Source organism: Pteropus medius, unplaced genomic scaffold (genome assembly GCF_902729225.1).
Source record: "Pteropus medius unplaced genomic scaffold, Ma_sr-lr_union100, whole genome shotgun sequence".
In the NCBI taxonomy this organism is placed as follows: Eukaryota; Metazoa; Chordata; class Mammalia; order Chiroptera; family Pteropodidae; genus Pteropus; species Pteropus medius.
Window position 1 is genome coordinate 6,373,376 of NW_024353517.1, and position 12,446 is coordinate 6,385,821.

General features: G+C 33.9%; 1 protein-coding gene across 6 annotated transcripts in view; it reads left to right on the forward strand.

The window, feature by feature from the left end:
- TPRG1 (tumor protein p63 regulated 1) overlaps positions 1-12,446 on the forward strand; it is a 166,561-nt gene that overhangs the window by 116,522 nt on the left and 37,593 nt on the right. For 3 of the 6 annotated variants that reach the window (XM_039850533.1, XM_039850532.1, XM_039850534.1), the window contains exon 7: positions 9,215-9,424. In XM_039850533.1, coding sequence (XP_039706467.1) covers positions 9,215-9,409 — 195 coding nt within the window. In that variant the 3' untranslated portion in view covers positions 9,410-9,424. Of the gene's footprint in view, positions 1-9,214; positions 12,397-12,446 lie in introns of those variants that run through there. The other 3 variants (XM_039850535.1, XM_039850531.1, XM_039850537.1) reach the window with 1 other exon arrangement.

Sequence of the window (12,446 nt, forward strand, 5' to 3'; positions counted from 1 at the left end):
TTCTATTAATTGTAGATAAATGCTTTGTTTTATCCTGCTATATATAAGTACAATCAATTTAAGAAAGAAGGTACCAACTAAATTATTGAAAAGGAAATAGAATAATTATTTCCCAAATACCCATGAATGTAATTAGTAGACTAGAACATTAAAATTTTCCCCAAGTCTTCTTATTACCCAAGGCTAAAAAGGAAATTTGATGTTCACACAGCTCTTGATGGATGGAAGTAAGAATAGTAGGGGTGTGTGTGTGTATGTGTGTGTGTGTGTGTGTGTGTCCACATACATGGACTTCAATCATGGCGAATGGTCAGTTAGTTGGTTGGTTGATTTTTGTGTCAATCAAACTGCTTTGTAGATCTGTTGAGTACATGCCTTTAAGGCTTTTTCTCTTAAATTATTCTTCCAATGTCTTTTTTTTTTTCCTTCTTGGCAACAGCCTGGCACTTTCATTTGCCAACCCATTTCTTATTCAAAGACCACCCCAAGTCCCAGCTCTCTAGGAAAACAAGTGATCTCCATCTGGGATGTGAGATGAGTATGCTGATCCAGTTCTTTGAGTCTTAGTTTTTCTTTTGTTGTTGGTTTTTATGTCACAATATTATTTATGTTTAGCACATTTTCCAACATTGGCTTTGATTAAGACCCAGTTATATTAACATAGAAGTATAAATAAGAAGAAAGATAATTCTGGGGATATAGAATACCTTTTATATGAATATTTTGGCATAAGATAAGATGTTAAAAGAGTGATATAAACTAGCTTTTTCATTTCCCTTGTGAAAGATACAGGGAAAAGTGTAAGAATATGAGGGAAATACATAACTAAATTAAATACCTAAAGCAATTTAATTTAATTTAGCAAAACTATTATGGTATGGGAAGAGAACCATGCAGAGTTGAATTACACACAGTCAAAATTTACAATTATTTATAATTTAATAAAATAGTTTTTTTAAAAAAATACATTAAAAGTTTTTACTCACTTTTTTATAGCACATGCACATGTAATCTCCTTATTCTACAAATATTTTCTGACACCTGCAAAATGCAGGTATTATGCCTATTATTAAAGATACAAACACAAATGAGACAAGATTCTTCCCTTTGTGGAAGGCATTGCTTAATAGTGGAGGCAGAAACAAATGCAAAGGTTTTTAAATGAATACTAATTGACTAAAACAGAAGTCTGGATTAAATGAAGAGAGGGAGGAGGCACATGAAGGTACAAGGTGTGTTCTTAGACACAGTAATTCAGTTTAGCTGGAGTTTAATCTTATTAATTCCCCACCATAATTTTAATAGCTCAAATAATAAGTATGTGGGCTTAAATTAAGGGGCAGTAGGAATGGAGAAAAGATCAAGACATTTTGAGATATTCAGGATATAGATTCAATGAAAGAAGGTAACTGACAAGACATAGTAGATTAAGGAGAGAAAGATGTCAAATATGACATTGTTTCTCCTTTCATTAATTCCAAAGGGGAAAACTACAAGAAGATTAGGTTTGGATGTTCAGTTTAGTGCATGTTGTGCTTGAAATGTCCATAGAACGTGGGGTTGAGTTGGTCGTCAGGCAGTTAGAAATTTTCACCTAAAGCTTAAGAGAGAAAGTTGAGCTGGTGACAGAGGTTTCAGATCATACAATATTGTATCAAAGCTGAGCCACGGGTTGCTTAGTTAGGAAGGTACCCTAGTGAAAAACATTAATGGATATAACTGCATTCAAATTCTAATTTATACTATCTCTTAGTCTCATTGATCTAAAAACTCACTATCAGAATTATGCAATACTATGCTAAAATACATTTTCTTAATCCATCTCACTATACCTTCTAACTCTGGCAAATATGATAGTCAAATGGTCTCTTTCCACACATTCTTGATTATCTCCAAGCCTCACCAACATTTTCTAATCAGTACATGCACATTCTTTGCATTGTTCATATAAAACAGTTGTGAAAATAGAAAATAATAGATTTTTTGGCATTGATTATGTATTATATTACTACAAGACATAAAAATAATCTCATGTAATATTTTGTAATTATACTTTGTATTTATTTATTAAAGTTTTCATGTAATTCAACCAATAAAACCCTGTGAGATCAAGATAGCTATCTCCATTTTAAAAATGAGGATGCTTAGAATGATTAAGTTAATTGACTAAAGTATTACAATAAAATGGCTGTTTGTTTTCACACCCAAACAATTTCTGATGTGCAGAAAAATGGATATAAACCTGAAGGAACTCTGTGTGTGTATTCATATACACTGGTATGATATGATGTGATATGACATTATATATTATGACTAGGTGAAAATATCCTCAATTGTTTAATCCTCTTTATATGTGCAACTTGTCGCCTTATCTGCCCTCTTTTAATTATTGCCTCACTGGGTTCTTGGAGTGTGTGGATAGTCTTGCAGAGAGTGACTAGTGACTGAGTTCAGAGCTGGTGAGTAATAGTGAATATATTATGGAAACTCTACAGCCAAATCAAAGTTATCTGCAGACTTCCCTTTTTATTCTCTTCTGGTATATTTAACTTTCTTTTCAAGGGAATTATGGAATTGAACCAATATTTTAGCAATCAAATAAAACTTTATATCTTTAGCCCTTTGGTTTTTCTTCACATCAATTCAACAAATATTCATAGAATACCTACATGGCCTTGAATACTACATGCTGAGCAATGTGCTAGCAAGAGCACATAGAGAGACTGAAATACATAGCCCGAAGGCTTAAAAAATCTGCTTAGCTGAGGAATGTGGGCCTGCAGGCATGAAACCAGGTCTCTACTCAGTGTAAACAGGAAACAAGTGATGGTTGTAATAAGGAAAACTGAGACTCTGCTCAGTGAACTCCTGGCAGACAGCACCTGAAGCAAACCAGGAGCCCAGCCACTCAGTGGGTAAATAATTGTTGTAAAGTGAAGAAGAATATTCAACACTCCTTACTCTACCCCAACACACACACACCACACACCACACACACACACACACACACACACTACTATGCCTACCTTAACCAACACCTAGCCCCTATGTAATCGGAGTTGTTAAAACTTGACCCTTTGTTTTTAAGACTGGAATAATAGTAGGAGCCAGGAGTGGGTGTATAAAAGCTTTTAGAGAAAAGTATGTGGCTGGTGGCATTCATATCAGATGACACTGTGTTCCTGTCACACAGATTGAGTTCAGGTGCTTGAAACCTCAAGAGCCTTGGAGATTTGGCCTTTTGTCTGCCTCATTTTCAATGTACTGCTTGTTCCGTCTTCCTGGCCCTCCTACTTTTAGAGGGCTCACAGAAATGACTACAAATAAATTGCATCCGACTAATAAAATGCCAAGTTTATTGAGTATGCAATAGTATCAACTTTTTCTTTCCAGCACTTAGATTCTGAGACCACAGAGGATTCTCATGAATTGAAGCTTATGATGAAGACTGGGGAGGCATTCAGTAATCTAATTTGACAAATATTTATTGATCTATGAAAAGGCATTTTGACAATCCAGAGAGTGTTGACAATCCAGAGAGTGTTGGCAATGGAAGTGTTAAGGTGAATTGTACTTGGCCTTTAGGAAATCATAGTTTGGTGATGATGATGATGATGATGACGGTGATGATGATAATATCAATGATTTATTGACAATATTTATTGATTATTAGCATAGGCTTCCTTTATGGCCTTTGCAATAGGACTCCAAATTTTAGCCTCATTGAATTTCACTTCCCTAACCCTTCCTGAAATATATGAGTGTGTGTGTACACACACATATTGCTTATATACAAACTCTTTACTTATTAAAGTTAGTTTAACCTTCACAGCATGTGAGTTCAGTGCTATTAATAGCTTTTTTTTATGGAAAAGGAGCTATAAAATTCAGAGAGGTTACATAACGTGCCCGAAGTCATACAGCTAGTGAATGCCATATTTGAAACTTAAGAGCAGATCTGTTTGATCTCGATTCTCATGTTACATCATGCTATACTTTCTTTAGTTCAGTAGTTCACAACAGGGGATCATTTTGCTTCTGGAGGACCTTTGGCAACGTCTGGAGATAATTTTAATTGTCATGCCTAGGGTAGAGTGCTACTAGTATCTAGAAAGTAGAGGCTGGGGATGCTGCTTAATATCCTAAATTTAAGAGAACATTCTCCCTTTCAGCAAAGAATTATCTGGCCCCAAATAGCAATAGTCCCAAGGCAAAGAAACCTTTAGTTGTATTGACAGCCAGCCACACTTGTAACTCTAATTCTTAGAAAACTGGATAAAATATTTGAGTGGAGGTATACATGAAATGTAATAGAATAAAAAAAATAACTTTTGCCTAGAGTTGTGGGAAGGCCTTGTGGGAGAGAGGATTCAAGCTTGGTTTTAAAAGATGAATAGAAATGTGGGCACTATAGATCTTTGTGGATTGAATAGTCAGAGCTTGAGGTTCCTAGGCAAGCTTAGTACAGTGTTTCTCAAAAAAAATGTTAAAGTCTTTTTAAAATAAAATCTTATTCAGACCCCAAATATATAAAACTGATAAAAACAGAGCAACTCTAATTGATGTAATTTCAGGAACTGAAGCATGTTACCTGCTTAGCTTCTTCCTTTTCTTCCACACCCTTTCTCCAAACCCTCAGGAATCTGTTTTCCCAACATTATTAATAACACTTCCTTTCTTTTCAAAAGAATCCTGGCTTGGATGATAAATTATATGGTCACCCACCCTATGAGGAAATCTAGTGTTCTAAGGAACATGGGTTTGGTAATTACTGAGTCTGATTTTTTTCTCTCTCCCTTTTGAAAACAAGAAACATGAATCCTTTCCTAAATATTAGAATTTTACAGTTCATAATAGCAGTATTTTATAGAAAAGAAGACTTTAGGATTCAAATTAGGAGACCTAGGTCTAAGAACTTGCTCAATTGCATACTAGCTATCTGGTACTGGGCAAATCTCTGGAACACTTGAACCCTCAGTTTACCTATTAGATCCCCTGTGCATTGATTTCCCCTAGTGCCTAGCATTTTGTTCAACAAGTTTTCTGAAATTTTTGATTTCTAACCCCTGCCTTATAGCCTATTTTGTTTAGGCTATTAACTTTACTTTATGAATATTGTTCTTGACTTCTGGATCTATAGTTATTATTATTATTATAGAATTTTTAACTGTAGACATGGACTTTTCATCTGTATATTTCTTCATGTTCCACGCTCATGTATCTAGCTGACTATTATAAATCTCTAAGAGACTCACTGGTGAGACATCTAAAACAACACACATCTAAAATGGAATCCTTGTTCTCTACACCTCACCACCTCCAATCCCTACTCCCACAGGCTTTTCCAACTCATTAATGATATCACCATCTACCCAATTGCTCAGACAAAAAATCTAGATGTCATCTTCAATTCTTCTGTTCTATATTCAATCATATCAGCAAGTCCTGTGACTCTACCTTGAAAAAGTATTCCCAATTCGACCAGTTCTTATGTTCTCCACTGCTGTCTGGTCCAAGACACCACCTCTTTCCTGGACTACTGAAGTGACCTCCAAACTCATCTCATCTTCCTGCTTCTATTCTTTCCCCTGACAGTAAATTCTCTAAATAGCAGCTGGAATTCTTTTTTAAAAATGAGACATTAAACTTGTCTTTACAATCATTTCAATCCAAAGTTCTTAATATGGTCCACAAGATTCTTCATGCCCAGTGCTCTGACCTCTTCATTTTGATCACTATAATCCAGTCTTACTGACCTTTTCTGTGGCGTTTAAATAAACTAAGCTCATTCCTACTTCACAGCCTTAGCAGTGCTGTTACTTTCTTCCTAGAATACCTTCTCCAAATGACTGCCTCTTTTTTATTTTTGGGCCTCAGTTCAAGTTTTTCTCCCTCAGAAACACTTGCTCTGAATATGATATAAATAAAGTAACCCTCAGTCTCATTATTCTGTATCTCTTTACCATATTTTATTTTCCTTCTAGATCTTTTTCACTACCAAAATTGCTTGTATCTATTTTTACTTTTTGTCTCAGACCACAAGAATATAAGTTCCATGAGAGCAGGATTCTTACCTGTCTACTCACAGTACTTAGAACGTACTTGGAGTAGAGTGTAGCTGCTTCATCAATATTTCTTGAATGATTTTAGATGGCCTTTCATCTGTTAGTGACACAGAAAGTTAGTCCACAGTACCAATAGTAATAATTCATATAAACATGGAAAGTTAAAGCAGCTAAAACAACATAGCATTGAGTACACATATAGCTGGTAAACAAACTAAAAAATCGCATAATATTTTTGACATTAAGAAGTAAAATTTGGCCTGACGAGAGTTAATCTTAATAGAGTTAAATACAAAATTAACAACTAAAATCACACTCAGGAAAATAATAATATTAAAAATAATGCCCTCAGAAGAAAACATAATTGTTAAATTTAAAATGGACAAAAATCAAATTTTTGTTGTAAAAGTTGCAAAGGAAAGAATCTATTCAGTGGAATTTTTCAGAAAAATTTTAAAAAATGAGAAAAAATAAAAATTATTTAACCGTATTGGATGAAAATTATTTAATGAATTTAATTGCCTCAGTGTAATTCATGACAGATACATAATATTAATGAAAATTTACTAATGCTTGTATAATTTTGATAGAGGTTTATATTAAAAATATAGAGATAAGAAAAACAAAGTGGCAATGTTCTCTCGTACCTGTTTTTCTTTTAAACTTTTCTTCTTGATTAATTGAAAACTTCAACAATCTTGGGGAACTAATATTTAGAATTTTTAAATTTAGGTTTTAAAACCCTTCCATTTTGAAATAATTTTAGACTTACAGAAAAGTTGCAAATATAGTAGACTTTTCATATACCTGTTATTTAAACCCTACTAACAACTTACATAACTAAAATATAGTTATCAAAACCTGGAAATTATTCTGTTTTTGCTTTTCCTCTTTTGGAAGTTGAAGAAAGAACTCTTTTTTCTGCTTTTCTTATCCAGTTAACTGAAGCACTGGTAGAGTTCACTGAAATGAAGGATGTCCTTCCTTCCAGAATCCTCTGCCTATATGACTGACTATATTTGGTTAATTTACTAACCCCAATATTTAGATCCCTTCTAAGGTCTAAAGAAGATGCTGGTACTGGTAATAAGAGGTACTTTCGGTCTATCTTTGCTGCTATACATGAAACTCATGGAGAACAAGCAAAAACCCTACTTGTCTGTTAGATCTTTTAACCTTAGCAGAGTGTGCTTTTTTAAATTAGTGTTTTTGTATTATCCAATTAGGTAAACATTACTTTAAAGAAAAGTAGAAGGACAAATACCTTAGGCTATTCTGAAAAACCCACAGATATTGAGGTGCTCTAGCAAACTCTGTGTTGTCTTATCATCAGCCACTAATTTTTTTTTTCTGATATTAGCTAAAAAAAAACACATAGATTTTAAGACCTCTTTTCAAGAGAGCAAACTGAGGCTAAAAAAGGGGAAGGGAATTTACAATGTCACACAGCTAGTAAATTACAGAAGTTGCATTTGCATGGCTTTTTCTTTTTTCTTTCTTTTTTTCTTTCTTATTGGTTAAGTCAACTAATAATAATAGCTACATTCTAAATTCTAAATTTTAGAGTTTTTTTCTTAATAGCAAAGAAACTAAACCTAATACGGAGAAGTAGTTTGCCCAAGGGAAATTTGGTATAGAATAAAGCATCCAGGATAAAACCTATGTAGACAACTGGATTATGGTGAAAGACTATAGGCTTCTCCTTCTTTATTGAACTATCACTCTTATTTAGTCCCTTAAAACAAAGACTAGTTAATGGAGAAATGGGAAAGATAACTTATATAGTATGCTTAATAATTTGGATTGATATTCAAATATACTCTATGAGATTTAATTTAGATTTGTGATCCAGTTTCCTAGGAAACAGATTTGGATCTCGTTATAAGTAGGCTCTTATTCCAAATGTATTTTTTTTTTAATTATGATACAGAAAGTGGAGTGACTGTGGTAAGTCATTTACCTTTATGAGCCTTTGTTTCTAACATGAAAATAATTATATCTTCCTTTACCTACATGATAGACTTATATTGGAATGAGATAATTGATATAAAAGAGTTTATTAGAAATACAAAGATATGAACTTTCTCAATTCATTTACTTGTTTATATCTCTGTTTGAAATGCTCCCTGACTTATCAATTTGACTTGGCTTGACGAAAGGAAAATTTTTTTCATTCATTTAACTTAAAAGTTTAGTGTAGACTGATCTAGTAATTCAAATACCTTTGTTAAGAATTTTCACTCTCCATATCTTAGTTCTTTCACCTCTGTTGGCTTCACTCTCAGTCACATTCTCACTATGTATCACAAAAATGATCATGAATACCTCTAAGCTTGTATTCTATCAATTTCACAATTACTTTGGTCATGCACCCATACCTGAACCAATCTCTACCCAGAAGAATGGGTTCCTTGGATTGGTTAGTCTTGATTCATGTACCAAAGTCAGTTCCACTTAAACTAGTTGGGCTAAATGGAAGAGGGTGGTTTTCCAAAGGAAAATGAAAATGCTCATATTCCAAGAAGAATCTCAAATGGTGGAAAGACTACTGGGTTAGAATTAACATCAGCTGTCAGCTGGGCCCCCTCTAACCCAATTTCACTGGTTGAAACCCTATTAACCCTTAAAGGGTTATCTCGAGTCATCTTTTAGTCATTCCTATTTTCTAACCATTTATGATTTCTCCCTCTTGTGTTGCTTTAGCATCGTGTGCCTCTTTTTGCTATTTATTTTTGTGAACTTTGTATAATCATTATAAGTTCATTTCTTAGATTATTACAGAGTTATTTCTTTGATGGCAGAGACTATATCTTCTTTGTATTTAAATCTTCAGGAACACTCAACAGGTATTTGATTCTTAATAGACTATCAGCAAATTTATGAAACCAGCTTCTTAATGTGTTTACAAATTATGAATAATAAAAAATAAACAAGTTCAAGCAGATGATTTTATGTACATAATTTATTAACTGATTAATTTATTAAAAGACTAACAGAAGCAATGTTAACAATTCTGAGAAATGATTTCTATTTCAGAAGAATAACTGCAGCCCTCTAGAGTGGTCAACTTTTGTAAGAACTGACTGGGAATGGGGTTCTTCTGGACTTAATCTGTGTTCACTAACTCTGTGCCTTCTTTTCCTCTTCAGTTGTCTGGGTTCACATCTAAACTTGTTCCAGCTATCCAGAATGCCCTCAAGAATCCAAGTGGATCTGAAAGACAAAAGAGACTGATGGTGTTAACTGAACCTATTTTGATTGAAACCTACATGGGGCTGATGTCATTCATTGGAAACCGTAACAAACTTGGCTATTCCCTTGCCCGTGGGAGTATTGGTTTTTAGGACTCTTTTTGATGTGTAAGTACATCATCTACAGATATATCATTATTGAAGATTCTGGTTCAGCCTATCATATTTTCAGACTGAAACAATTAACTACTTTTAAATGATACTACATGATTTTGAATATTTAGTATCTTAGAAAATTTAAAAGCTTGATTAGTCTGATAGATGTACATTTCAGATCTCATATAAGTATAATCAAATTTTCTAAAACCAAAAAATAAATTTTCCTAAGCCCATCAAATAATATCAAATGAATACCTGATCATAAACTCAGAGCAGACCTTCTGGGTTCTTGTTCCTCGGTCCTCTAAATGTAGGCATTTTCCAGGTCTTGATCTTTAGCTTTTTGATCCTGATCTTCTCCTTTATTGGGAGTCTCACTGTCTGTATTATTTTAGCTACCCTTTTTTATGAAGATGACTTCCAAATCCATATATGCATCCTTGATATTTCTTCAAGATTCAATTTTGCATTTGTGTATGCTTATCATCTATATCAGTGTTCCAATGGCCTCTCACATTCAGCATCTTCAAACTTCTGGATTTCTCTGTGGCATTTTTATGGTCCCAGTCATCATCCTTGAAATCCATCAGTTTACATTTCTTTAAATTCCTTGCAAAATACATTCCATATAGTATCTAGTTTAGTCTGGGTTGCTATAACAAAAAACCACAGATTGGGTGCCTATAAACAACTTAAGTTTATTTCTCACAGTTCCAGAGGCTGGGATTCTGAGATCAGGGTGCCAGCATGGTCAGGTGAGAGTACTCTTCTGAGATTACAGCCCTCTCATTATAGCCTCACATGGCAAAGGGGCAAAGGTGTTCTCTTGTACTTTTTTTTTTAATAAGGGCTCTTTTTTATGAGGGCTCTGCCCTTGTAACTTAATTACTGCCTAAAGATTTCACCTCTTACTACTATCATATTGGGCTTTAGGATTTCAACATATAAAATCTGAGGGAACACAAACATTTAGACCACAGCAGTACTGCATCTGTATGTGACTTACCATTGTACCACAATGCTCAGATGTCAAATTGTTCATTATTCTTTCAAAATTGTTTATATACTCTTTCTTTCCATTCTTACAGGTATACTATTAGATTGATTTTTCTATTCTATTCACCTGAATAATGGCCATAGCCTGTTTTATTTTTTATTTTTTATTTTTTTGAGGTCATAGCCTTTTAATTGGTATCCCTGCTCCAAGGCTCACCCTCTTGTAATCTATCCTGCTCTCAGTTGCCAGATTCCTAAAGCACAATTTGATCATATCACTCCTTGCTTAAGAATTTTCAATGGCTCATTTCCTTTTGCAGTTTTTGTTTAAGCTTTTTTTTTTTTTCCCCAATAGCAGACCCTTTCTTTTTAGTAGATACTTAATATGTAAAACAGATAGAAGTAAGACCACCATGGCGAAATGGAGGTAGGAATGCCACTGGTCTCCTCTTTTTTAGGTCTCAAAGAGGCATCCTGTGGAATGTCTGTGGATCCCACAGAGTTTTAAGGAGTGTGTTTTCAAAAACACTGTCTAACTCGTTCTGTTTTCATTACTCTTTTCTCTTATTTCCTCTTTGTTTCTCCTTGACTTAAACCTAATTTTGAAGAACTCTGGAGATTATCTCATCTTTTATCATCTCTTCAAGTTTCTTTTAGTTTTTAATTTTTTCAATTTTATTTTATTTTTAATTTCTTTTGAAAAAAAGTTTTGAATGTTGAACACTGTAAACATTATAGTCAACTTTTTTCATGTCCCATGACCCAAAGTTGAGACACCTTGGTTAATACTCAAGTGCAAATTTTCAGGTAATATTACTTTTTTGCTCATGTGGAGTCTATTTTTGAAGTCTTTCCTTTGAAAAACTTCCTCAGTTCCAAAGATTTGTCCTCTGATACATTCACAAACATCAATTCGATGCAGGTATTCAAAACCCAAGCCTTGAATAAACTTTATTTTGTCTCTGTTTACTTCCATAAGTATTTTTCTCCTTCCCTCTCTTTCCTATTCTCAGCACCCACTTTTTCCCCTATGATGACAAATATTGTTACAGTCCCCAAGGCAGGAAACTTCTATTCATACTGTAAAAGGAAATGTTGAAATTCTTAGCTGTCCTGTCAACAGTAGTGGAATGAAAAGTCGTTAGATTGTTTTGGCAGTGGTTCTGAAGTAGATATAATTGGCAAATTATTATAACACTGCTGCCCAAAAATCTCTATTTGCCTCAAGATAGTGGCATTTGTTGGCAGACGCCTCTGAAATGTCCAGCCCATTCTTTTGAGTTACCATTTAAGGATCAGCCTGACAATTGACTTCTCTCTGCATAGTTGTCCCCTTTGTAATCCAAGCTGGACTGTTCCCAAATGACCTTCTAAAGGACTCAGTGCATCATCAATGGAATCAAATCAGAAAAGATGAGAGGAGGTAGATGTCTCTCAGCCCTGAGGTCCAGTCTGTAACAATAGGATAAGCAGTTAATGATACCAAAGCTGTTTAGTATGTAGAAAAGTGAACTCAAATGACAGGAGAACTATCTTCACATTTTACAAAGGCTGTTCTGTGGGATAAAGTAACATATGAGATCTAGAAAGCAGGGTTATGATAAAAAATGAGAGCATACAAGAATTTAAAGGGTAATTTAAGATAAGAATAATCTTACAGTTAGAAATGTCAAAAAATGGCATGGATTGCTTCTTGAAATAGTGTTCAAGTAGAGACAGATAAAGTGGATATTGTGAAAAGGATTGCTGAAGAGATGACTAATGTAGTCCTTTAACCTATGATTTTTATGATTCTTCAAATAATTATTGCTATTGATTAAATAATTAGATTCTTTTTTGTTTGAATCAGTCATGTGAGACCCTGAAAAATTACCTTCACTTTCCTAAGTTTTAATTTCCTCATCTGCAAAATAGAGACAATGATACCTCTTCTGCCTTCTTCATAGAGGTTTTGTGAGGACTCAATAAAATGAGATTAAATTATTTTAATAGAGTGATGTGACTTTTGCAGCAGAAAGTGAGGCAACAACCAAAG